Below are 27875 nucleotides of genomic sequence, written 5' to 3'. Positions count from 1 at the left end.
CTGGAAGCACACAGGTGGTAGAGATGAGGACACCAGTCCCACAACCTGAAACTCTCCTGTCTGGACAGCAAGTGGCACCTTCTCTGTACCAGCCTTCTCTCCATGACCATCTCGCTGGACCCTAGCAATCATCCCCCGCTACCAAACACATTATTGCCTGAAAATTTAAAAAAAAACTATGCAGTGTGCTCAAGTGTTTTTCTTTTTATATCATTTCAAACAAGTTAACCTCGTGGCTTTTGCTTTTCGGTAGCACTCTTCTTCTAAAATCTTCATTCAGTTGGCCTGTGTGTGCCGCATATATCCATGTATTACTACCACGCATGCTACTCAAGTGCCAAAACACACTTTTAAGACTGAGACTTGATGCATTTTTAGGAAACAAAAATCTTTATTAAAAAAAATAACTTACAAATGGAGAGAACTCTCTGAAATGCGACTGTTCGTTGTGTGCACAGATTTGCAGTCCAGAACAGTTTTTTGTTTTTTTAAAATGTAACTTTACAATACTATTAACGTCACAAACTGCATTACAGAGCGTTCCATATCCCGTGCCGGTACGAAACACCACACAGATATAAAACTATGGTAAATAAAACATTTCAGCCAAGACTGGCATATATTTATATATTTATATATATTTATATATATATATATATATAATTTCAGAACAGCTAACAATTAGTGTCATCCTTAGTCAAAACTGAAGTCAAGCTAACCTTGAAACTACAACACTCTGAATATATGTCAGCACTATGCCTCCCAAACAATATTTAAAATATATTTAACTTTCAAATACATTTATAAGGTACACCAATAGTGAGAAAATAAAGTCTTAAAATTTAAATACAAATCACCATATAAAAAATTCAGAAAACACAGAAAATCCTATCTTACAGAAGTCCAGGCAAGCCCGTCCTCAGCTGGCTCTGATGCACAGCACTGCTGTACGACACACCTCTGCCTGTTGCAAAACTGTCAGCGCGTACAGCCAAACGACAGCCGCGTCGTCAAGAGAAAGAGAGAATGGATGCGGGGGGCACGTGCTCCCCTCTTCACGTTACTCAAGCATCAAGACCCGAAGCTACTTTGCTTTGCTCTAGAAAACCACAGGGCCCATCACCCTGTTCAAAAACAAGCAACCCCGTCCCAGAGCCTCTCCAGGGCGGATCATTTGGTGCTCTGCTCCAAGGCAGAGTACTCCGTTTCCGAGACTCTGGAGGCATCGATGAGCTTGGTGAGCCCGGTTTTGGCTGAGTATTTGAAGATGAAGGCCTTCATCAGCTCGTACCTGTAGTTGCGATTGATGAAGCTGTAGAGGACAGGGTTAACGCAGCAGTGCACCAGCGACAGGCACTGTGTGACGTGCAGGGCTGTGAAGAGGGCGTGCTCCAGCCGGCAGGTGAAAGGGATGTAGTGCAGGATCGAGAAGATGTCCAGCAGCACCGCCACGTGGTAGGGCAGCCAGCAGACGAGGAAGACCACCACGTAGGAGAAGATGATCTTCCGGCTGCTGTGCTTCTCCTGGTCACCTGACGCCGAGATGGCTCTGGCCAGCAGGAAGTAGAAGACAGCGATGACGGAAAAGGGAACGGCGAAGCCCAAGACCACAGAGACCAGCTCCATGCCGATCAGCCACTCCTTGATGCTGTGCTCAGGGTAGAAGGACCGGCAGTAGGTTTCATTGTTGGACGCAGACGTGACGGTCTTCAGGTAGTAGGTGTCTGGCAGAGACACGCAGAAGGCCAGCAGCCACACCAGGACGCAGACGACACGGCGTACCATCTTCTTCCTGCTGCTGGAGGTGTTGGTGAAGTAGGTGATGGAGAGGTAGCGGTCCACGCTCATGCACGTGAGGAAGAAGATGCTGCCGAAGAGGTTGATGGAGAAGATGAGGTGTGTGACCTTGCACGTGAGCTCCCCCATGGGCCACTGGTTGTGCTGCACGAGGCTGACCACCCAGACTGGGATGGTAAGGACAACCCACAGGTCGGCGATGGCCAGGTTCAGGATGTAGCAGTGCGTGTCGTAGCCTGTGGTCTTGGCCTGGATGTTCACCCAGACCACCACGGAGTTGGCAATCATGCCGATGACAAAGATGAAAATGTAAATGAAGGCGAGTGTGTAGAGCAGGACACTTTTGTTGGGCATGTTGGGGCACATCACCGTGTCCACCACGATGCAGTCGCTGCTGTTGCATGGCCAGCTGATGTCCGAGAAGTTCCCTGGCTCCGAGTAGTCGAAGACATGCAGATCCATCGTGCTGAGGGCGGGCAATCCAATGACCTACGAGAAAACCAAGCAAACAAAAAAGATGGAAGAGAAAAGTCACTTCATTAGGAAAAACTCCAGTTTCAGGCAAAATGCTTTTCCAAGGCCCTGATAGGCTCAGCGGTTTGGGTTTAGCTCTGTAATGTCTTTGCAACGAAGGGAGAAAAAAAAATCCATAATAAAACTCTCCAAAACAAAATAAAACATACTCGGAATCTAAATCCACGGGGTTCTCCAAGACAGAAACTGTGTTTGCTTTCTCCATCTTTTCATGGCTATGTTCTCAAGACACCGCCAGTCTGGCTGTGCCCAGGGTGTGAAATCAACACAGTACAGGGGCCAAAGAAACGTCAGGCAGCTGAGCCCCAGCCACCGCGATGCTGATGGCCTGCTCGCTCTCAGCAGGGGACGGTGGAGCCATTTTATCTACGTCCCCAAAGAATGGCAGGGTTGTCTGCTCCTGGCACCGCTGTATTACAAGTGTCCTGCTTTGGTGTCTTAATGAAAGCATTTCAAATCCTCCTCCAAATTTGCATTTAGAATGTGACTCAGCACTCTTTACTTTTCTGCTCAATTCACATGTAAACCTGCGTCTCAGGCAGCCCCAGTGTGCAGTCACAAAGCCTCCGGAAACACGGTGAGCCTTCGCAAGGTGGCCCACAGCTTAACTGCGCCCCGAACCCGAAGACTCTGGGTTGACAGCGTGGTTTTCAACGAAAGGCAACCAACCAGCTGTCTCTAGCTCTGGGTCAGCACCTGTTTTTCCATTCCTTTATTTGTTCAACTGCTTCAAGAGCAAAGTGTGCCAAGACTCAAAGCACAAAAACCACCAACTGTTGCATTTCAGGAGGGCTGACAATTTTCCCAACTGTTTTCCCTGCTGACCTGAGGTGGGACCAACACTCCGTCACCATTTCACTGCCAGCCAGAATTCAGCCACGGGGTACCATTGTTATCTGGCAGTGATTTCTCCAGACAGACTGACAGCGGCTGTCTTCTACTGCCAGTCCGTCCGCCCATGGGAAGGCCCTGAAATCCCTCCAGGCCATGGTCCTGGGTCAGCAATTGGCCCTGCCTGAACCCCACTGTGAAATGAAAGCCTCAGCCCAAGGATGCAGTTGACAGCGACATAGTCGGGTGGATGCCCTTCCCCTCACTTGTCCCAGGTGATGACTGGCCTAGGGTCAAGTCATTATTTACCAAGTTCATTTAAAGTGGATTCCAGGTTACATTTGAGAATTCCCTGGGGGATCAAGGATAACGGTCAGGGATCAATGTCCAGGTCGCTCGCTAGCAGTATGCAAAGCCACAGCTGGGAAGCTGCCCATGTCGAGATCAGACATTCCTGGGTTGGAATTCTGGCTGCTCTATTCATTAGCATTTACCTGAAGAGTTAATCTGTCTGCATCTGCCTCCCCAGGACAGCAGCACCGATCTCACAGATACCCTAAGAAGAAAAGGCCTAATTCAGAGCTTGGCCCTAGCCGATGCTCAGTAAAACGATGCTCAGTAAAACGTCTCCCGCTTCTCCCTCCCTGGCCAAGAAGAAAGAACCCTGGGGATTCTCCCACCTAAGGGGAGCGGTTTTTCCCTTTAGCAAAAAGCAGAACCTGGTTTAATTCTACTCCCCTTGAAAACTGGCTTTACTGGCTAAGTAATAAATATCCCCGGTGGAGGGAGACTCACAGGCTCACACAGACACTGGGTTGTTTGATGAGTTTCTCCTTTGGGACAATAGGAACAGAATCCCTGAAACGTGAGAAACTGCGCGGCCTCGGCTCCACAGCCCCATCATTCACAGCAGAGGACCTCGCTTGAACCCCACTTAGCGGAGACTGTTGCAGGCTTCTGGGCACTTCCCTCTGCAGGATGTAAATCACCGTGGGGTCCCCTCCTGGTGACCTAACCTGACTCGGTGTCCTCCACGGCCGACAGAAAGCGCTGGGCCTCCCATGACAGCCGCATCCCCTCCCCACTCTGAAAGCCCTTCATGGAGGGAACCACGCTGGTCCTGCAGCGGGAGGCCTGGTTGTCCTCAGAGTCACCCACTAGGAGGAATCAAGCCCTGTGACCACTGACTTATGACAAGTCCTGATGCCCAAGCATGGGAGGGTGCCCGTGGAGGTGAGCAAGGTCAAGGTCAGGACAGAAACTCAAAGTAGGAGGCTCGGCACACCTGTCCTAAGACGCAGCTCTAGAACTCCAAAAGGACGTAGGCCCAGCAGGGAGCTGAGGAAACCCTGGCCTGCCAGACTGCCCCCAGGGCGGACAGCCAGCCCCAGGCTGTGCCTTGAAGCTACTATCTCCACCTTCCCTTGGCCACCACCCAGAGCTGACGTTCCACTCTCCACCCTGTGATTCCAGGAGACAAGGATGTCACCTTTGGTCTCCCACATGGCTCTACTGCAGCCACCTTTTCCTTTGTCCCATTTGCATCATGGCTTGGTTTCCAAAACACTTTCACCTGTGATCTCATCTGACCCCAGAGTCCCGGGGAGCAGAAGAGCTTGAATGGAGGACGGCCCCACAGCTGGGCAGCAGCAGGGACAGCAGCTGGGTCCAAAGGGCAGCTCGGCTGGTGCCTGGCTTGGGCTCCCTGCTCTGTCCCCACTGGCACAGCCACTCAGCAGAAGCTGCCATAAATCCTGGGGTTTGGGCCATTCACAGGGGCTAGAAAGAAATGACCCTCAGTCTTTGTTCGCCAGAACTTGGATCCCGAATCTGCCCCACCTCTCTCCCCCACCATGGTGACAGTCCTCTGGCTCAGGTCTTACTCGGCCTCCAGTGTAGAAACATGTCAGGTGCCGGCTGGCCAGGTGCCTGGCCACTGCTCGGCATGGACGGCCCCTGCGGAAGGCCAGGTCACTCAGTGAGAAGACGCCTGGTTCCCACACCTCCAGTGTGTCCTTCCTTCCAGTTCCTCCATTCTGAGCACAAAACAGACACTCACCCGCTTTGAGCTACCAGCAGCCTTCAGTATTCTTAGAGCTCAGAGTGGGACTGAGAGGTGGAAGAGGGCTCAGAGACCCCCATCCAGTCCTTGGCTTTCTACCTCTGCCTCTTTGGGCAAAGAAAATTTGATTTAGGGGCCACTGGTCCTCTGAGTCAAAAATAGTATTTCTGAGATAGGCCCTTCCCCGCTCGGCCGTCCTCCCCTTTCCTTGCTTCTCCCCTCCTGGGTGGCACAGTGGGAAACTTCCAAAGAGGGTGTGGCTGTTGCTGCCCAAGGGCTGAATGAGAGAGCAGAGGCTGGAGCTCCTCACTGCCCCACCGATCACCGGCCACCCATCATCAGTCACCGATCCCTGATCACCAATCCTCAATCACTAACCAGCCCAAGGAACAGCAGCCCACACTGGGACTGGCCAGGAAACGAAGTCAGAGCCCCATACCCTGATCACCTGCTTTCCTCTAGGGGCCTGGACCAGCCTCTTCCTTCCCATCACCAAAAGCTCCAGTGGTCAGATAAAGGAAGGAAAGTATAGCGAAAAGGGAGATTAAGCAGACAGTGCAGTCATCAAGTCCTCTGCAAATTTAAATGGGAGCTAAAGAAAACAAACAACAACAACAACAAAAAAAGTGTCATACAATAGCTCAGCCTTTCGTCATTTCGGTATTTTTCATGCATTAGGTTTCAGAAACAAGGGCTGTCTCCAGAAAACAGATTATTATTTGACAAAGACAATCAATCCCCTTATTCAAAATAGGGAACTGCCACGTAACATGGAATGTGGTCTGCGACAAAGGCTCTGGCCGCCCCAGCCTGCGTGCAGGACGTTTAGGGTGGGCAGGGCCCACTTGCATTGAATACCATTCACTGATGGTGTGCGTCCGCCATTGGAGCAAAGAATCTTCCTAAATTACCTGCTTAGACCTTAACAAGTGACACTCTCAGAATCCCTGATAGGAACAAAGGCTTCATAGGGCAAACTATGAAATGTGTACCCAGGGCCCCTGGTTCCCAAAGGCCTGGTGACAAAGCTCCCTGCAAAATCTGAAAGTGGAGAGAGGGAGGGAGGCCTCTAATGAACCCCCAGAGGGCCCTACACAGAAATCACAGGTCCCCTCAAGCAAAAGCAGGGGATTACCTCATCCCATACAGAAAGAGCTGATTGCATTCCGCACAGATCTGGATGGGCCAGCCCTTGGGTCCTTGTATACATTCTTAATGCCTCTCAGCCTGTGCCGGGTCTGTTGACGCTGGGAAGCTGGGACAGCCAATAGCCACAGGGTCTGAAGGAGACATTCCACTTAGACCAGTCACCCTTTGCTGGAATCAACCAGCAATTCCATTCCCGCTTGAGGCCAGGGTCTAAGAACCATTTCTGGGTGTGAATCAAACCTGCCCACTGACTGGGTTTCTATGGCCTCCGTGCCCACGCCAGGGCAGGCAGGGGAATGAGACCCACTTCTGACACTCAGGTTCTAAGGTTTCTGCATAAAAGATTCCAGGGGGAAGGAAGGGGAGGGAGTGCAGAACAAAAGACGTTTCTTTCCAGTTCTGTGATGATACAAATTCACACATTTCTCTCCTCAAAATATTCATGTGTCTCCAAATGTATACAAGATGTTTTTTAAAGCAGTATTTATTTACGAGCAAACACTGGAGAAACATAAATGTCTTTCAACAGAGGCATGACTCAGTAAAGCCTGGGTCTCCGCCATCTGGAATATAATACAGCTGTGAGAGGGAGGCCTCCCTTCATCCACAGGGAGAGTTACGGCATGCTGTTCAGTGAAAGACAATGCGCAGACGCACACACACACAGCACAATCCCAGCTATGCAGAAAGACACACAAAAATTACACTTATGCATTTTTATATGTAAATACATGTGCACAAAGGCATAGAAAAAGACCTGCAGTAAGTATGAAACTTGGGGCCGGGAGGGTAGGAGGAGGGAACAAAAGGAGACGTGTAGTTTTTACTCTTTAAACTCCTGTGTTATTTGAAATTTGACATCAAGAATTATGTAAATTTTCTTAAAGGGAGGAATGGTCCGCAAACAATCGAGGTTCATGTTCCATTTTCCTGGACCACAGCGACCCAAGGGAGAACGAAAAGCAGTGAACGTCAGCTTTCATTCCCTTTTTCCCAGCGCCTGCTCTGTTTTATCTCATTCATTCCTTCGTACAGGGGTCACCTTTTTAGCGGCCCTGTCGCACGTTGCAGTGACAGGGAGAGAACTTCCCTGTAGCCGGCAGTGGCGAGCACCTGTCCAGCCCTGCATCCCTTCCAGCCTATGGCCGGCAAAGGGACTCCTCTGTCACTCACAGCCCAGATGGGGCTCCTCTTGTCAACTGCAGGACTTTTCCCGGAGATTCACCTCTCGTTTCTGGGATTTTTTATTCATCAACCAAGTATCCTTGACAACGACCGTGCTGCGGCAAGCAGCCTGGGGTATTCAGCTGCATCCAAATGGTCTCCCTGGGCTCACTCTGCAAGCTGAGGGTGAAGCCAGAATTAGAAGCACTCAGGTTTAGAGCCTCCATGGGTGGTGGCTAAGTATGCAATCAGCATGTCCTCACGCTGGTTAGTTCCTTCCAGAGAATGCCACATGTTCAGGCACCCAGCCAGTGTTCCCCCAAACTCCCTTCCATATGTTTGCAGTCTCCAATCACAAACTCTTCCCCACTGATGCCCTCTGCCCTTCTGATTCTCCCACCTTCTCCTGGCCGCACACCGCACATCTCTATTCTGGAATGTCTTTTGTACCATGACGTTGTTCACGTTTCTTGCCCCTCCACCTCATTCCTACCAAGCCCCGAAGCCCCCACCAAGTCTTCTGTAACTTTATACAGCTACAGCTGTACACAGTAGGTGCTCAATGAGCCAGCAGTTAATCATGGTCCACCGAGACCCGCGACCGTGGCCAGCAGCGGAGACGGGCGTCCAGGAGAGACTTTTCTGAAATCGTCACCGAGCTGGTGTGGGCGGACTGAGCCTCTTGTTCGAGGAGGCACTGCTCTGGGGCACGTGAGGACAACAGATCAGAAACGTCTCCCCGCAATCCCCGAGACCCCCCCCTCCGGCTAACTGGGAAGGCGCGCAGGCCCATCATGCCCCTTCAGCAGGAAGATGAGGGGTTTCTACTCTGGTGGCTTATGGGGCCTTCAAGGAGGTAGCGGTGATCAAGGATGTTCCAGGAAGGCACAGCCACGGGTAGAGTCACCCAGCCTGGCTGAGGCAAGGACTCTCCACAGAGAGCAGATGGAGGTAAGGGTTGGGCCTTAAAGGGTGGGCAAGAAATGTGGCCTGGGCTTATCCATGCAGGAACCAGGAAGGTCTAGAGCAAGGCCATAGCTTTGGGGCAGAGGAAGCTTTGAGAATGGAGGTAATACGAACCCCACAGGCGGCTTTGCAGTGGGCTGCTCTGGTAGCTGGGTGCAGACCAGGCTGCTACACACACGTCACTCCTCTACAGTGGCACAGATAAGATAACCCAGGCCAGGCCTGGGGCCCCAGGACCAGCTCCCAAACGAGGGGCCCTCTGGCCCTCTGGGCCCTGCAGGACCTCTGCCTCCTTCACTGGCTTTCTGCAGTGTGAGACCTGTGTCCTACAAAGGAATTTCATGAAGAAACTCGGTATTGTCCCAGACAAGAGCTGGGACAGTGGCCCTCACTGTTTGCACACCTGGCAACTGAGGCCAGGCCAGGTGAAGAGACTGGGTTATGGCAGGCTTGTGGCTAAGAACAGAGTTCTCTTCCCCTTTCCAACATCTCCAGGGACTCTCCAGCGGGAGTCATGCTACAAAAGCAAACGCTCTGGTCTCTTGGAGCAGGTAACACCTCTTCCACCAGGCTAGCCCCGGCTTACGCTGAGCCTGGAAGTTAGATCAGGAGAATCCACACTACCTCCGAAGAACCATTAGGCAACTGCGCATCACTGAGTGGGGGATGTGTGTGTGCATGTGTGTGTCTCTGTGTGTTTTTAACCAATGCTACATCACATCTATGGGGAAACCAACCAAGTAACCTAGGGGAGAAACCCACGGAAGCTTCGGCCCAGGCGGACTCTCTGTGACTATCCGCTAGGGCTGATAGCAGAATGGAGAGCTGTCTGTCACCTCTGCTGCCAGCAATGGGAAACAGTCTCAACTGCACATTCACTAGTGACCGTGAGTGATCTTATTTTATGCACGTACGTACCTGCTTTGAATTGCTTGAGAACTCAAAAAACAGTAACTACAGAAAACTCTATACCCTGATTCAGATACAGTCCACCTCTTCTCAGGGTCCTTAGACATACTTCACATGAACACGTGGGGCATCCTCGTCCACTTTAAGGATTTGGTGGATCAAATAAATCCCACATCCAGAAACCTGATCTGGTCTATTGTGCTCAGCTGCCCGACAGGGAAGCAAAGCTATACCCACAAGAGCAGGTCCAGAGATTCCCACGTCACAAATGCTGCCGTCTGGGCTGGCCCACTGTAATCAGAGCCCTGATTCCCACCCAGCTTAGGACAAGGACGAGGCAGTGGGAGGTCAGCCAGGCTAGGAGAGCCTCCTCACCCCCCGCCCTCAGCCAGACACAATGGGTTTCCCAGGAGGATGCTGTGCAAACTTAGGCTCTGCATATACAACTGAGGGAGGATGCCCACATATCTGTTATAGCAGGAAGAGCAAATTACGCTTACTATCTGGCTGACCCAGCCTTCAAAACGCAAAGTCCCCCACACTGCCCTGGGCTCGTTATCTGTCCCTTTGCCGACAGCGGTTCAAGGCCACCTGAGATAGTCTCGGCCCCCCTCCGCCTTTTCAGTGCCTGGAACAAAACGCAGTCTGCTTCCAAAACTACCTGTGGCTCTTTAAAATTGTCACCATAAAATGATGGAATTCCCTGATCACTTTAATATCGAAGCAATAATGCCTTTTTTTCCCACTTCCAAATTAGTAGATAAAAGCATCAAATATTCCCTGCAGGAAACCATCAAGTATTCAAAATCAAGAACAGCCCCTGCACCCCTCCTTGTCCTGATCTGTCTATTTCTGGCTTGCTCGCTTTTATTTCAACAGAAAATATGTGTCCTGGAGCTTTGTCTTTTCTTTCCTGGACTTTAATAACACTTGACATGACACAATCTTTAGTTTCTTTCTAAATTATACCTACACACATGCAATCCAATTGAAGGCATTTTAATACTGTTCTTGCTTCTAAGAGTAAAACTAAGTTCTTCGGTTGCTTGGTTTAAAGGTACAAATGCCTTCTGGCCCCAAATTCCCCTCATGTTGTACAAAATCACTGAGAAAAATCTAAAGGTTTGCAATCTTTGACGTCTTTTTCTTTCCCCTCGGTTACTCTTAAGGTTTATAGAGTGACTGCCCTTCAGCCTCAGGTTTGAGTAACTTCAACCAATTTCCCTCACATCGACTTGAAAACAGGAGCTCTCTCCTCAAATGATCCACACAAAAAGCCACTGTTCCTGATTAAGTAGGGTTTTTTGTTTTGGGGTTTTTTTGTGTGTTTTGTGTTTTGTTTTTTTTTTTTCATTCAGAAAGCCTATACTTGGCCTGTTCTGGGCCTGATTAAAAATCATAATACCTTCTCAACGCTTCAACGACTTGCTGTTCATACGGAGGAAACACCCCCCCAAAGTCGTGTGTGTGCTGCACAGGCATGCTGCCTTGGCGATACTTTATGGAACTTTTTTAAAACGGCGACTGCAACGTCTGCCCCTTAAAAGAAAAAGGCTGATAGGCAGCAAACTACAGCCATTTCTCCATTTTCCTTTGCTTTCCCATCCCCCATCCTGGGCAGCTTCCCCCTCCCCCCAATCTCCTGGAGGTTGTGGCATTAAGCTCTGCAGTTGTATGCACATTCAAGTGTTTATGGCAGAGACTGGGGAAAAAAGAGCAAATTGTTTCCAAGCTAGAGCTCCCATGTGCAACTTTGCTTTAGAAAAAGGCTTTCCATCTGGGGAAAGCTCATATTCTGATGAAAGAAGGACGAGCAGTTTATTCATTTGAAATCTATGGAAAGTTAAAGCACAGAAACCAGCAGCCTCCACTTTCTTTGCTAGGAGTGCCTAGCTGATGTCTACATTTTTCCTGGAATAAATAAAGGGACACTAAAGGCAGCATCTGCCTTTAAAAAAGAAAAGAACAAAGTGACCATGTTGAGACGTTGCAGACTGAAATTTCAGGGGATGTCACTGCACCAAATACGTTCAAAGGGCTGTAAACCAGTTAAGGAAGCTCTCTCCCACTTTTGAAAAACTAAGTAATCCTGTTGTGAGCAAAAGGAAAGAAAGAAAGACAGAAAGAGGAAGAGAGAAAGAGAGACAGCCAGTCTGACTTTTACAACTTCTCATTCTCCCTGGAAGTTACAAGTCTTGGCTAACCACCCATTCCTGACCTCACTCCAAAGTTCCCTCAGCCACTCCTTGAATCTTTGCACATGCCAACAAAATTGAACAAAATCCACATTTTACCTGAAGAGTATATTTAAATTGCAAAATAGTAGACTTGTGTGTGTGCTTCCCTCCCGCCCCCCCCCCCCCAACAATTGAAGTTGGACTTAACACCTTCTAAGAGAACAGTACTCAGATTAGCAAGCGTGCCATCAAGAGAAGAGAAGACCGGGCTGTATTTAACATTCACGTTTATAGCTTCCGGACTTACAGACTCTGGTAAATCCCCCAAAGTACTGAATTCAAATACATCTTGGACTCACAAAGATTCTCAGCAGTTTTCTGCTCCATTAAGGATGCCTCTTCATAAAGTGTTCATCGTTCTGGAATTACGTATTTACTGCCAATTTTATCTGTTTCCAAACTGATATACTAGAAGCAAAACAGGTAAACAGGGGGTGCCAAGCTAATCCCCATGCCAAATTGGTCAGGCAGAATGGATAGTCTGTGTTCTTGCAAAGTTCCCCTGCTTACTGGAGCTTAAATAGCCACACAGCAAATAAATACCAGATTCCTAAATACACAAGGAAATTTCCTTCTGCAAGTGAGTTAAGAAAATTGCCCTTTGCTTTCTGAAGCGAAAGGTGAAGCCCTCCGAATTAGCAAAAGCACTTTGCAATGCAGCTACGTACAGCCTGGGTTTTTAGAAACCAGACCCGCAGACTCAAAAGCACCCATCTCAGCGATTTGAAAGAAGTCCTTTGAAAAAGACTCCTTGGCTTAAGAGCAGAAGCCATGCCTTCTTTCCAAGCAGAGCTGCTGCCCCAGCACTGTTTCCTTACCTCTGCGCTGGCTCGGCTGGCTGAGCTCGCTCGCCTTCCTGGCTGTGCTGTGCGCTGGCTCCCTTAGTGCTGAGCAGTTTGCAACAACTGTGAGCTCTGCTGGCTGCAGACTTGCATTATATACACTGCAGAAAAGAGCCTCTCGCCTCTAGATGGCAGCTTTGTAACCCACATCTCTCTCTCCCCCGTGCCACCCCCATCCCACAGGCAGACACACACACACACAAACACACACACAGAACACACCCCTCTTGTAAACCTCACTAGTCTGTTGTTTCCTGCACAAGCGCACTCTTGGGAAACCCCAGCCTTCTTTCATTTGCAAAATCTGATGAAGCCACAAAGTCCGAACCCCATTGGGGAAAACGTCAGCCAAAGAAAAACTGTCAAGAAACTCTAGTGCTTGGCAAAATCATCAAATATTTATCTGGTCTCAGGTATATCTTGAATAATCCCATTAACACCAAGAGTTCCTGCGAATGCCTCTTCGCTCTAGGGAGGACTTTGTTCCCAAGACAAATTACTCTGAACTTCTGAACTTCGGTGTTGATTTGCTAAGCCTGGGTTTTCTTTGCTAATTCCTCCAAAACAGAAGTAACAGTTTTGGTATGACCAATGAGTCGATACCACACCGTATATCCCCAAACTGGGGAAAAAGAGTCTTTATAATAGAATATACTTGAATACTTTTATTTGTAAAGGACTTCAGGTACAAAATCCTTGAGACTCTAATCAAGATAGTATTCCACAGTGTCTGCCCAGTGCCAGACACGCATTAAGAAGATAATAAATGCCTTTCGATAATGTCTTTTTCTGAGATGAGTTTGGCAAACACTTTACTACAATTATTGAAATCTACATTCTTATTTGGAAGCGTATTCCTAAAGTTCCCCCCGTGGGAGGAATTCAACCTAAAAATGTGATCCAGGCGATACTCATCTCTAATGCCCCATTTACAAAAATCACCCATACGACAGGGACCCAAAGGCCACCCGCCAGCCCGTCCTCATGTGCAATGCTCTGGCTTTCGTATTGCTTTCTCATCTCCTGGAGTTCTTTAAGAGCGGCTCAAGTGGAGTGTGTGAAGGCACCAGCTGTATTCACGCCTTCTCCAGAGCTAAAACTTTGAGATTCTTTTTATACTTCTACTAAAAATAACAGCAGACGCTCGGTCCCAGCGCTGAATCTGGGGGACTGGGAGGTCAAAGTCTCACGTGGCTAGAAAGTCTCAGTGTGGAGAAAGCCCTTAACAAAAGAAATATTTTGTTTAGATAAAAGCTTCACATTTTTCTCCTGAACTGGCTGCCCAGCGGGAGGCGAGGCGCACACCTGCTCTCCGGGGGCCTCTGGAGGGGTCGCCCTGGGGCCGGCCTTTCCCAGCCCGAGCGCAGCGTCGCGCCACCGCCTCTGCAGAGCGGCGCAATCACTCTTCGTGTCACATCGGCCCCGAGCACATCTCCATGCTCGCCAGAGATGCTGGAAAGGAAAACTGCGAGCGGCTACGACTACCCACACCCAAGATCTAGGCAAGACCTCGACCCTCCACAGCATACGTGTACTGACTTTTTCCGTCCTGTTTCCTTCTTGTGGGGGACCCTGTGTCTGAACCTGCTGGAAATGTACTGGGATCCCCTCTGGACAGAGGCTCGGTTTCCGCTTTCTGTGGCTGTGGCGGTGACTCCAGGGCCTGTCCTTCAGAGAACGCGCTCCGCATTGCAGAGCCGGCGCGCCCGGTGGAAACACAGAGTGGGTGTGAATCTGTTCTGAGCTAAGTGTGCTGTCGCTGGAAGAAAGGCCACATGGACGGGGGACCCCTGACAGGATGCAGTTGCTAACGTTCTCCATTTTCCTTTGCTTTCCCACCCCCATCCTGGGCAGCTTCCCCCTCTCCCCAATCTCCTGGAGGTTGTGGCATTAAGCTCTGCAGTTGCATGCACATTCAAGTGTTCATGGCAGAGACTGGGGAAAAAAGAGCAAATTGTTTCCAAGCTAGAGGAAGGAAAACGCAACGCAGTTTTTTTTGAAAAGGAGAACCCACTTCGTGCGTCCGGGGCCCGCCCTCGCTCCGGGGCCAGAATCCACAAGGCCGCCTTGCAGCAGCCTGCGCCCTGCCCCGCCAGCGCCGGCCCCGCGCCTACCCACGGTCTGAACCCAGCTCCACACCCACGCACGGCCCCGTGCTCTCCTACAGCCCCACGCCCTGCCCCGCCAGCCCCGGCCCCGCGCCCACCCAGGGCCCCCACCCAGCCCCGCACCCACGCACGGCCCCGCGCCCATACTTGTTCCGCACTCACGCACGGCCGGGCACCCGACCCAGGAGCCTGAGAGGATTCGGGCCCCGGGGTCACCGCCCTCGCCCTTTGACGTTCCCCACCCGTCCCCTAGTTCCGCCGGGCGGGGCTGCGGGAGGCTTCCAGACGGGGAGGGGCGGACCAAGTGCCGGCGAGGAATGGGGCGGGGTGGGTCGGGAACCCTGGGCAGGCTCGCACCCTGGGAGGAGGAGCTGGGTGCTTGGGGCCTGAACTTTGCTGTCTCCTTGGGCCTCCCACTCAGTCCCAGAAAACAGTCCTGGGGGAAAACGAGAGGATAAGCAAGCAGGGCTTTTTAAGAAAACGAGATTCAATTGCCCTAGGACCTAAAAGGTCTCTTTCAAAGTTTTGAAGAGTGTCCCTGTTTTGGAAGTTTGTGTTTTCAGTGTAAGGGCAGAACTCCACCTCCGTCCTCTAGGGGTCCCGGCTGGGTCCGAGAATTAAATTGACACAAGATAGATGAATAGGAGGAAAGCACACGGCAAGTTTCACGCGGCATGGGAGCCCTCATAAAGAAATGCAGACCCGGCCAGGCGTGGTGGCTCACGCCTGTAATCCCAGCACTTTGGGAGGCCGAGGCGGGCGGATCGCGAGGTCAGGAGTTCGAGACCAGCCGGGTCAACATGGTGAAACCTCATCTCTACTAAAAATAAAAAAATTAGCGGGGCGCGGTAGCGCGCGCCTGTAATCCCACCTACTCGGGAGGCAGGTGAATCGCTTGAACCCGGGAGGTGGAGGTTGTAGTGAGTCGAGATTGCTCCGTTGCACTCCAGCCTGGGCTACAGAGCGAGACTCTGTCAAAAGAAAAAAAAAGAAAAAAAGAGAGAATGAGAAAGAAACGAGACTCCGTCAGAAAGAAAGAAAGAAAAGGAAGGAAGGAAGGAAGGGAGAGAGAGAGAGAGAAAGAGAGAGAGAGAGAGAGAGAGAGAGAGAGAAAGAAAGGAAAGAAAGAAAGAAAGAAAGAAAGAAAGAAAGAAAGAAAGAAAGAAAGAAAGAAAGAAAGAAAGAAAGAAAGACCCAAGCAAAGAAAGCAAGAAAAAGAAAGAAAGAAAGAAAAAGAAAGAAAGAAATTGCACGCCCGAGCAAAGAAGAAGGAAGGAAGGAAGAAAAGAAGGAAGGGAGGGAGGGAGGGAGGGCAGACCCGAGCAAGCAGTTGGCATCCACTACTTAAATACTGGATTGAACAGATAAGAAAAAACTTTGAAAATGTGACTAAAAAGATTAGAGTGACTCTAACGAGGTCTGTGCAGTATTCTTTAGGTGGCAGCTTCTAGTCCTAAGGATAAGGATGCTGTCTTTCCTTCTGATATGGGGAGAGTGATCTTGCACCTGCTGTTTTTCAAGTGCCTTTCACTTAAACAGTTACCATGCCAGAATGCATATTCTAACCTTTTTAATAAGGTCCTACATAATGGTTCCTTTGGGTAGGAATGTGTTTGGTGGCACCTAATAGAAAACTCAGAGAAGGCACGAACAGGACGCTGTCCCTACAGCTGTCCCAGCTGACCCAGAACTCAAAGTTCCTGGATGTTTTGCTACCCCTGAGTGCCTGTTGGAAAAGGGTCAGCTAAGCTCCTTCCTCCCTCCCTGTCTGTTATCTGCACCTGGGGTTGTGCACCCCACAGGGCAGGCGGTCAGCTCTCTCTGCTCTGGGATCTGCTTTGCCTGTAGATGTGGGACCACCAAGCTTCTTCCTGAAACCGCACCTGACTTAAAAGTGCGAGGATCCTGGTGGGCCAGAGCGGCGGCAGGTAAGGTCTCTGCTCTGGGAGCCCCATTAGGGTAGAGACAGTGCAGTTATGGTGACTGTGATATGACCCCAGAGAGGCTCAACTGCGCCACTGGCCTGAGGACAAGGCGTTCATCATTCTTGGAGTTGTGACCCTGGGAAGAAGCTTCATTATCTAGTAGCTGGGTATGGCAGGAGTCATTTCAGCTGGGACTGGACCTTCCCGCAGAATAAGAGCAACACCAAGCCCCTTCTGCAGGGCGAGGGCCTAAAAGCAAAGTCAGCCCCTCAACTCAAGGGAATTGGGTTCCTCTGTCCAGACAACCTGGCTTGGAACCCTGATATATACACACTGTAGGGGTGGGAAGAGTCTACCTCCATCCTCTTAGGATCCCATCTGGGTCCAAGAATTTAATCCACATAAGATAGATGAAGAGAAGAAAAACTTAATACAAACTTCACGCAGCACAGGAGCCTCATAAAGAAATGAAGGCCCCAAAGAAGTAGCTGAAGTCAGTTACTTATGTAGTGGATTGGACAGAGAAGAGTTCGTTGTGAAGAAGCCACTAAAGTATGTGGAGAGGCTTAAAAGATGAGAGTTATTTTTAACAAGATCTGTACAGAATTCTCTCAGTTTCAACTTTGACTATATAAAAATGTTGCATCATCTAGGGAGGGCATCTTTCATATAGGAATTTCACCCTCTGCTTTTAAGAAACAGCAGGAAGGTCAAAGTCATCTTGTTGCACCTGCTGTTTTTAAAGTGTCGAACTTAAGTCAATATGCTGGAATCACATATTTTAACCTCTTCAACACCATGTCTCCTCAGATAACAGCCTCTTTGAGTGTTAGGTTCTTATCTTTAATAATTATAATAGAACCTCCTATTCTAACTGGGTGCTTGTCCGGATTAAATGAGAAGGTACACATGAATGGTACCTTGCAACTACCTAGAATGGCTATTTCTCTTCCTCCTCTCTCCTCTGTCCCCAGCCAAATTCCAGTGATACCATACATTTTTAAAGGAATGCAACAGATGTATATCCCAAGGCTTGACAACATTTTTTTGAACTCTCTGATGAAGTTTAGAAAGGTTTAATAGTCATAGGTAAATCTGAGTGTTCACTGTTTTCCCATCTTTCTGTTAAGTATGTTGCCTATCTTCTTTCATTTAATCTTCAGAGCAGCCATAAAGGTGGCACTGTCTTTGTCCCACTTTTGTAATTGAGGAAACTGAGACCCAGAGAGAGTAGGTGACCTTCCTAAGGGTGGCTATGACTGAATAGCAATTGGCATTCCAACCCAAGTGTGCCTGATGCTCTTACCTAGTACCACAGAAAAAAACATATCATTAAAAGAAAAAGAAAAACAATTGTAGAAACCTATAGCAGGGGTGTTAAGTCCTAAGACTGCAGACTTTTTTAAGTCTTAAAAGCAGACCCTAAGTTAAGAGTTCAGGGACAACTGATTTATTAAGGAAGTGCTTTCAGAAAAAAAACAAAACAAAAAACAAAAAAAAAAAAACTAGGAAAGAAAATAGAAAAGGACAACCAAGGGTATGATTTCTGGCTAAATCCCAGCCTCAGTGTGATCCCCATGGCTCTCTGAGCCTGAATGACACCCTGAGTTTGCCCCTGTTACCAGATAGAAGGTCTTGACTGAGTCATTCAGGTTCTTAGCACATTGAACAAATAATTGAACAAAATGCACAAAGCAACAAAAGAATGAAGCAACAAAAGCACAAATGTATTGAGCGAAAGTACACTCCACAGAGTGGGAGCAGGATCCATCAGGCGGCTCAAAAGCCCCAGTTGCAATGTTCTTTAGGGTTTTTATTAAACTAGAAGGATTTGGTAACACCCCTAGGTACCCTTTAGAGGCCTCCAATAGAGGCCTCCAACTGGTTACACCTTCTGCGAATGAAGGATTGGCCTGTGACCAATCAGGCTGAAGTGAAGGCTTGGCCTCTGACCAATCAGAGGCATTTCCCGAGAGGGGGTTTTGTAGAGGGAGGGGCCTCTGGCCCCCTGTCACATGGGCATGGAGAGGTGGAGTTTTCCTTTCAGTCCAGTTCCAAGAAGTCAGAAGCTAGTGGGTCTTAGGCTGCCTGTCTCCAGACCCTATTCTTCTGCCTCACCCCAGCTGCTGTCACAGGGGCTGGGGTTTCATACCCCTACATCCTCCAACTACCAGATTAGGGCTGCTGGGTGGTAGGAGGGAGAGTGCAGCCCCTCAGGTACTTCCTGATCACAGCCTGTGTGGGCACAGTGGATCCAGTAACCCACCTACAGACAGTCTCTCAAGGGTTAGTTCCAGTCACAAGCCTGGGCAGTAAACCCACATTAACGGTGAAGGAGGGGCACATCAGAACCTAAGGGGGTCCCTGCATCTGGGAGCAGCACCACCAGTATCCACCGCACTAGGTGTCTATGGCATCTATTGTGTCAATTTTCACCAAAGTAAAGGAGTGTTCTCTAATTAACCCTCAGACCACTTTGCTTCTACCTCAGGGCCTTTGCACCTGACATTCCTGCTTCCTGGAATTCTCTTTCTGGCCTGTTATATGGCCACCTGCTTCTCATTTTTTTGATGCAGGCTTTAATATAATGACTTTAGAAAACCTTCTTTCGCCATTCTATCCAAAGAATATTCCCATCCTAGTTACTTTCTTGTTATCCTATTTTTTCATGGCACTTACTACCATCCAAAGGTATCAGCACACTATCTATCTTCTCCACAACTGGAGTATAAATCCCTAGTGGACAAGAACATTTCTATTCTATTCATTTCTGCATCCCTGTTTCCACACACTGTGCTTGGCGCGTGCCGGACGCTCATAAACATTGACTAAACGAATAAAGTCAGGTGAATGACACTTGTGAATCAGGTTTTTGTCCTCTCCATATTTTGCCCACCTGCTTCATCATGGAAATATGGGAGGAGGGCGGGGGAACAGTATTCAGGGTAAATGTTTTAGGAAAACTTAACACATATACTTTGAAAATTGGAAGTACTTCACACCTAGGAATATGCAGATACACATATGAAACCAATACACATATGAAAAGGCCGGCAACTTCCTTAGTCATTGGGGAAATACAAACTGTAGTCACAATGCCATCCAGCTGCACACCAACCAGAAGGGCTAACATGAAAATTACTGAATGTGAGCAAGGATGTGGAACCAACAGAATTCTCATGCACGAAGGCTTCTCCAGCGCTACATGGTGAGAAACCAGCCTCTCTTTCCTTTTAAATTTCCACTGCAGACCAAAACACATGGTCCCCATTGCATGTGAAGCTCCTCCCACACCCACCTCATAATGCAAGTGTGACAGCATCTAAACTGGTCAATGCACTGCTGGACGAGAAGAGCCTATGTCAAAGCAATATTTGATGTCAAAGCAACATCAAATTTCTATAAAAGTTTCTAAATGCTCACGCTTGATTTCTAGACTTACCTCATTGCAATCTAATAACAAATAGCTCACAGTCCACACTCTGAGGGGCACTGCTGTCCCTGAAGGTAGGAATGTGAATTGGCACATCCACTTTGGCAGTATTCACTAAAGTTGAACATGCTCATACCCTGTGACCCAGAAACTTCACTGCAAGGTACATGCCCAACTTCAAGCTGTATACATTGCATCAGAAGAAATACTCAAAAATGTTTACAGCAGGACTATTTATGAGAGACCCAAACTGAAAATAGCTGAACATTACTAGAAAACATTGTAGACCAATATCCTTCATAAAGATAGATATAAAAACCCTTTAAAAATAAAAAAGCAAAGCAAATCCAACAATATGTATGATATACTGTGACTAAGTGGAATTTATAACTAAAATGAAAAATAAGTTTAACATTTGAAAATAGTATAACTTGCTAAATTAATAAAATAAAGCATTTGACAAAATTCAAAATCGATTCATGATAACAACTTGAAGTGCACTAAAAATAGAATGATTTTAATTTGACTTACTTCCCCAATTTGATATTCGATGTGTATGAATTTGACGTAGGCCTCCTATGAATACTTAGAGCCAAAATCATACTCAGTGGTTGAACACTTCACTTCTAAAATTGAGAACAAAGCAAGGATATTCATTTTAACCATTTCCCTTCAACAGTGTACTAGAAGCTCTAGCTAATGCAAAAGGAAGAAGAAAAGAAATAAAAGCCATATGGATTGGAAAGAATGATGTAAAACAACTTTTATTATCAGTTGACAGGATTATTTATGCAGAAAATCCTGGTAAGTGTACAAAACAACTTCAAGAACTAATAAGTCAATTTAGAAAAGCCAAAGAATACAAACTCAGTATACAAATGTCAATTGTGTGGCCGGGTACAGTGCTTTGACATAGGCTCTTCTCGTCCAGCAGTGCATTGACCAGTTTAGATGCTGTCACACTTGCATTATGAGGTGGGTGTGGGAGGAGCTTCACATGCAATGGGGACCATGTGTTTTGGTCTGCAGTGGAAATTTAAAAGGAAAGAAAGGCTGGTTTCTCACCATGTAGCGCTGGAGAAGCCTTCGTGCATGAGAATTCTGTTGGTTCCACATCCTTGCTCACATTCAGTAATTTTCATGTTAGCCCTTCTGGTTAGTGTGCAGTTGGATGGCATTACACCTGTAATCCCAGCACTTTGGGAGGCCGAGGTGGGTGGATCACCTGAGATCAGATGTTCGAGACCAGCCTGGCCAACATGGTGAAACCCCATCTCTACTAAAAATACAAAAATTAGCCAGGCATGGTGGCACGCACCTGTAATCCCAGCTACTCAGGAGGCTGAGGCAGGAGAATTGCTTGAACCTAGGAGGTGGAGGTCGCGCCACTGCACTCCAGCCTGGGCGACAGAATGAGACTCCGTCTCAAGAAAAAAAAAAAAGTCAATTGTGTTTGTGTATGTCACCTTGAAACACATAAAATTCATAGGAATAGATTTAACAAACGACAGTCATGGCCTCTACACTGAGAACAACAAAAATAGTCCTGAGGGAAATTACAGAAAAATAAAATAAATGGGAAAGGATCTTGTTCATGGATTGGGGACTCACTTGTGTTGTTATCATTTTCTTTCCATATTCTTCTTTTTTCAGATTTTATTTTAATGTGGTAACAACACTTAAAAGGAGATCTACTCTTTCAACAAATTTTTAAGTGTACAATACATTATTATTGACTAGATATAATGTTATACATTTATACATCAAAACTTTATGCTTACTGATTAGTAACTCCCATCCCCCAAACCTTCACCACTAGTAACCATCATTCCATTCTTTGATTCTATGAGATGCACTATTTTAGATACCCTGTATAGATGGAATCATGGAGTATTTGTCTTTCTGTGACAGGCTTCTTTCACTTAGCAAAATGTCAAGTTTCATTCATGTTGTCACATATATCAGAATTTCCTTCTTTAGTAAGACGGGGTAATATTTTGTTGTATGTATATACCACATTTTCTTTATCCATTCATCTGACAAAGGACATTTAGGCTGTTTCCTTACCTTGGATACTGTGAATAGTGCTGTAATGAACTGGGAAGTGTTTGTATCTCCTCAGGACCCCAGTTTCAAGTCTTTTGGATAAATACCCAGATCTGAAGCTGTAAAACTCCTAGAAGGAAACAAAAGGGAGGAGCTTCAGGACATTGATTTTGGCAATGACATCAGAAGCACAGGCAGCAAAAGACAAAATAAACAACTGAGATTACATCAAACTAAAAACCTGCACAGCAAAGGAAACAATCAACGGAGTAAAAAGGCAACCTATGGAATGGGGGAAAATATTTGCAAACCATTTATCTGGTGAAGGGTTAATCTCTAAAATATATAAGAAACTCCTACAACTTGACAGGAAAAAAAAAAAAAACCAATAGTCTCATTTTAAAATGGGCTAAGGACTTGAATAGACACTTCTCCAAAGAAGACATACCTATGTCCGATCAGTCTATGAAAAAAGATCATTGAACTCAAGACTAATGGCTGATGTCCCTATTCATCAGGAAAATGTAAACCAAAATCACAGTGAAATATCACCTCACACCTATTAGGATGGTCTTTACAGAAAAAAAGGCAACAAGTGCTGGTGAGGACGTAGAGAAACTGGGACCCTTGCACACTGCTGGCAGGAGTGCAAAATGGTGCAGCCGCTATGGGAAACTGTATGGGGCTCCTCAAAAAAAATTAAAATAGAACTACCAGATGATCCAGCAATCCCACTTCTGGATATTTATTCAAAAGATTTGAAATAAATGTTGTTAATGTCAGTGCTCTCCCAAATTGCTCCATGGATTCAATGTAGTCTTAATCAAAACCCCAGAAGTTTCTTTTTATCAAAATTAGCAAGTTGATTTTAAATTTTATCGAAATGCAAGGGACCTAAAAATAGCTAACACTCTCTTGAAATGGAAAGTGTTGAAAGACTCACAGTTTGAGATTTCATGACTTATTATAAAGCTACATTAATGGACCTAGTATGGTATTGTCACTAGAACAAACAGAGCAAGGAAACAAGATAGAGTCCAAAAACAGACTCACACACTATGGTCAATTGATGTTTGACAAAGACATCATGTGACTGTTGAAGGACAGTCGTATTAATCTGTGGGCCAGAAATCAAATAGTCATCTCTAGAGGTGGGGATAGACTGGAAGGGAATTTTCTGGGGGTGCTGGAAATGTTTTGTGTTCCCACTGGAGGAGTGGTTATGTGGGTATACATATTTATCAAAGGACATCAACTGTACAGTTAAGATCCATGCTTTTCATTAAATTTTACCACAATTAAAAAAAGCAAGTTGCAGAATGTTCATATAAAGTGACACTATTTCTGTACAGTTCTAAAGCACTCAAAGCAAAGCATGTATTGTTTGTAGAGCTATACAAAAAACCACAGATGGAAGAAAGGCTGTGCATCAACTTGAGGACAGAGGTTACCCTGTGGTATAGGGAGAGAGAGGGAAATGAGATAGAGACAGATACATAGGAATATTTTCAACGTCTTTACAATATTTTTATTTTTTAGGCAAAAATATTCACATTTGTTAGACCTTATTGGTGGGTACATAGGTATACTTTATGTTACTTGCTGTTACCTATATTTGAAATTTTTCATTCTCAGCTTTCAGTTTTTAAGAAAAGAAAAAGCCCTGAATAGAAAGTTCTGAGTGAACCATTGCTTTCTCTACTTTCACTTCATTGTAAAGTTTGACACAGAAAAGAATTTTTCTGATCTCTTAGTAAGACCAGGAAACTTTTGCCATGAGAGTATATCAAAGCACAGAGGGCCTAATGGGCTACTAAGCACATAGGGTCAAACCCAGGTCGCGTTTTTCTGAAAAGTTGGTAACATTCTGAAGTATTGTGATTTCACACTCCTCAAACGTCAATATATAGATTTTAGCTTCAAAACATAAAAATGATTCAGCTTAAAAACATCTAAGTCCTGAAGGGAATTAAAGAATAAATATCTCAGTATATCTACTACAATTATTTGGGTTGATCATGGTTTTAAGATTTACATTTTATATATGCTAATAGTTACATTTTTTTCATTTCCACTTACCTTTGAAAATACGCTAAAGAGCTTAAAACAACGTGAGACAAAATTATTAAGGGAGATCCTTCCTTCCTTTCTATTTTGAAATAACCATAAACTTAGAGAAAAATTTCAAGGTAAATTTTCAAGGCAAAAAGAATCTTTATTCCCTGAACCATTTGAGAGAAGGTTGCTGAACTCATGTCCTGTCACCCTCAAAATACTTAAGTGTGTATTTCCCACAAGTAGGGATATTCTTCCGCTTTGTCCCAATGTAACCACAAAATCAGGAAGTTAGCATCCACACTTTCCTTCCTTCGAGTTCCCAGACTCCACTCAAGTTTGGCCAGCTGAGGTAGGAGGTCAGCAGGACTCGTCTCCCAGACCAGATCGAGAACGGGCCAAAACTAGAAAAAGACACAAAAAGCGCCTCTGGTTGTTCTCGCTGCCCATCACCATTAGCCATTCCCGCCAGCGCCATGACAGTTTACCAATGCCATGGCAGTAGCCGGAAGTTACCACCCATTTCCTAGCTATTTCTGAATGACCCGCCCCTTCATTAGCATGTCATTAAAAGTCAATGGAAATATGACTAGCAGCGGCCCACAGGCTACTACTGTCCACGCACTGCCTGTGGGGTAGCCCTGCTCCCCAAGGAGCAGGCACAGAGATGCATCACTGCCGGACTTAATAAAGCTGCTCTTTTCCACCACCAGCTGGCTGTTGAATTCTTTCCTGAGCGAAGCCAAGAACCTGCCTTGCATCACAACTATCCCAAGCTGTCTGTTCTAGAGAAAGACTCCTCAGAATCACGTGGTGCATTTAGTTGCTGGTCTCTTTAGTTTCCTTCAGTCTGGCCCAGTTTCTCAGTCTTCCCTTGACTTTCATAACCTGGACACATCTGAACATAACAGATTGATTATTTTGTAGAACATTCTTCCATTTGGGTGTGTCTGATGGGTCCTTATGATGAGATTCAGGTCTCAGGTTTCTGGCATGCATATCATAGAAGTGAGGGTGTGTTCTCATGGCAACCCATCCGGTGGTCACCAATGCCAATTTGTCCCATGACTGATGATGTTCACTGTGATTGGAACCGGCTGTCAGGCTGTTCCACTTTTTCTCTTTTCTCTAGTTCATTAATAAGTATTTTGAAGGAAGATTCTTTGAATGTATGCAAATGTCTCATTTTCAAACTTTCAGTTTATTCATCTGTTTATTTCCATCTGTGTGAACTTGTGGTTTACTGTTCTATTTAGTGAGTTATAACCCATTACTCTCAGTATTTAGTTGACAGCTCAGATTATTCCTGATTTGGCCAGTGAGGGCTAGCCTCTGTGTCCTTTCAATGTATGGTCATCATTCTTTGAATACTTCCTTGTTTTCTGGCACAAGAAGTCAGTGCGGGCTCATCTTGCACTTTCTTTAAGATTCCCTGGAATCTGCCTTTCCAAGGAGCCTTAGTGGAAAACCATATTTAGAAGCCAAGATCTGGTTGCAAAGTGTGCTCATTGCAACTGGTGTGTTACAACTCCCAGGCGGCTCTCTCAGTGGTGAAAGCCAAGACATCTGTATGTATGCACACACACACACACACACACACAGACAGACATATGTTCACATGAAAATATATATGCATATGTCTGTATTAACAGTAATTGGTTCCCACCAGCATCTCTAATTCCAATACATTATACAAAGTTCATTCAAGTTTTCTCCATTTCCATGTTTGTAACTCCCTTCCCCATAGTGAGAGACCTAGCTTCCATTGTCCTCGTTATAATTATTTATTTGCTCAGTCCCATTGGATGTAACTTGATTAGCTTCTTATTGTTGCTGAAACAAATTACCATAATTTTCGTGGCTTAAAACAAGACCAATGGCCGGGCGCAGTGGCTCATGTCTGCAATCTCGGCACTTTGGGAGGCCGAGGCAGGGGGATCACCTGAGGTCAGGAGTTCGAGACCAGCCTTGCCAACATGGCAAAACCCTGTTTCTACTAAAAATACAAAAGTTAGCCAGGGATGGTGGCGGGCACTATGATTCCAGTTACTTGGGAGGCTGAGGCAGGAGAATCGCTCGAACCTCGGGAGGCGGAGGTTGCAGTGAGCCAAGATCACGATATTGTACTCCAGCCTGGGCTACAGAATGAGACTCTGTCTCAAAAAACAACAACAACAAAACAACAAATGTATTTTCTTACAATTCTAGACATCCTAAAATTAGTGTGCCAGCAGGGCTGCCTTCCTTCTGGAGGCTTTGTGGCCACATCTACTTTCTTGACATTTTTAGCTACCAGAGGCCACCTGCATTCTGTGGCTTGGGCCCCTCCTTGAATCACTCCAACCTCTGCTTCCATCCTCACACTTCCTACTACTGACTCCCTGCCTCTCTCATGTAAGGGCCCTTGTGAGTACAGTGGCCCCACCGAGATAATTCAGGATAATCTCCCATCTCAAGACCCTGAACTTAACCACACCCCCTTTGCCATATAAGGGAGGATTCACAGGTTCTGGAGCTCAACATGTGGACCTCTCTGGGTGCTCTTATTCAGCCTCCCACAGTAACTGACCTCCCATTCCGTGGCAAGCCCCACCCTGGCTGCACACAAGCACCCTCTTCTTGCTCAGGCTCCATCTCCTCCATGTTCCTGGTCCCCTGGTGTGGATGTCCTCCTCACCCTGTCTGGGCCCTGATACCCCGACTGGGCGATCTTTCCATGAAAATGCTCCCGTCATCCCACATGGACTCTGACTCCTCACACAGGAGCCCCCACCCTGGACACCCTCCTCACCCCGCTCTGAGCCTCCGTGGCTCCCATGGCAGACTCCCCCCATCTGGTTGCTCTAGGACTGAATTGTTCAGAAAGGAAAAGGAAGACATGGGGAGGAGCAAGATCTTAGTTTCTAAATATGCTGTCCCTAAACATCCTTCACAACAAACTCCCAGTTCTAGCTAAAGTGACATTTGCTTCTACAGAAGCCCTGTGGCAAAGGAGTGAGCCAATGTTTCCAGCTTCTTTTTTTTTTTTTTTTTTTTCCTTTAAGGTAAGAAGGCCATGTAGGTTGATATTATTTGTTGGTAATTTCCAGAAACCCAGCTAGAACTGGTTTAAGCAAAAAAGGAGACATCTGCTGGCTCCTGGAACCACACGGAGGCAGAGCGAGGGGCGGAGTTGGCCTCAGGAATGACAGGAACCAGGGGCTGTCATGGCATCAGGACATCTTTGTTTTTTTTCTCTGCTTCTCTCTCCTCTCGGATGCATCCTCTCAAGCTGGAATCAGAGTTGAAGGCAGCTTTTAGGGCTCATTTCGTCTTAGTTTCATGACCAGGTGCGAAAAGAGACTTCTCTTTCCTAGTCCCATTTCTGACACAGATCAGGAGTCACTCCCTAGATCAATCACCATGACCAGCAAAACGAGGTCAGTTATGGATGAAATGGCAAAATATGAAAGGGTCCAATGGTCCTGCTCCATTTTGCACTGTCAGAGTGCAGCTGGAGCAGGTTTTTGAGGGGAGACATTCCCCACCCCTGCAGAGCCCTAGACCTATAGAAGTGTACTCGTGCCCATGATTGGTATAGAATGAAGATTCTGAATTGTCACAGAGGTAAGACATGTAGTTTACAAGAGACAAAGCAAAAGCAAAGAGAAAGCACAGCAGAAAAACGGCTCATGTATGTATTTGAAGGGCTGTCAGGTGAGACCTCGTTATTTCTAGAAGCAGCACGGCTTCAGTGTGAACAAGACCTTCCTGAGAATCTCAGACAGGAAGTAGAGGCCACCTACCGCTGTGGATGCCTCAGCATGAGCTTGGCAAC

The 27875-nt window shown here is 46.8% G+C and overlaps 1 protein-coding gene across 5 annotated transcripts in view; it reads right to left on the bottom strand.

Moving 5' to 3' along the window:
• Window positions 1-367: 367 nt before the first annotated feature.
• The window catches only part of LOC105473859 (atypical chemokine receptor 3), a 29509-nt gene continuing 2001 nt past the window's right edge, over window positions 368-27875 (bottom strand). The window contains exons 3-4 of one of the 5 annotated variants that reach the window (XM_011727992.2): window positions 22025-22133; window positions 368-2286 (exon numbers count right to left, since the gene is read on the bottom strand). In XM_011727992.2, coding sequence (XP_011726294.1) covers window positions 1171-2259 — 1089 coding nt within the window. In that variant the 5' untranslated portion in view covers window positions 2260-2286; window positions 22025-22133 and the 3' untranslated portion in view covers window positions 368-1170. Of the gene's footprint in view, window positions 2287-5672; window positions 7029-11948; window positions 12373-12467; window positions 12650-14746; window positions 14826-22024; window positions 22134-27875 lie in introns of those variants that run through there. The other 4 variants (XM_011727993.3, XM_011727991.2, XM_011727994.3 and 1 more) reach the window with 4 other exon arrangements.

Source organism: Macaca nemestrina, chromosome 11 (assembly GCF_043159975.1).
Source record: "Macaca nemestrina isolate mMacNem1 chromosome 11, mMacNem.hap1, whole genome shotgun sequence".
NCBI classification, from domain to species: Eukaryota; Metazoa; Chordata; class Mammalia; order Primates; family Cercopithecidae; genus Macaca; species Macaca nemestrina.
This window is presented reverse-complemented; position numbering and strand designations above follow the sequence as displayed.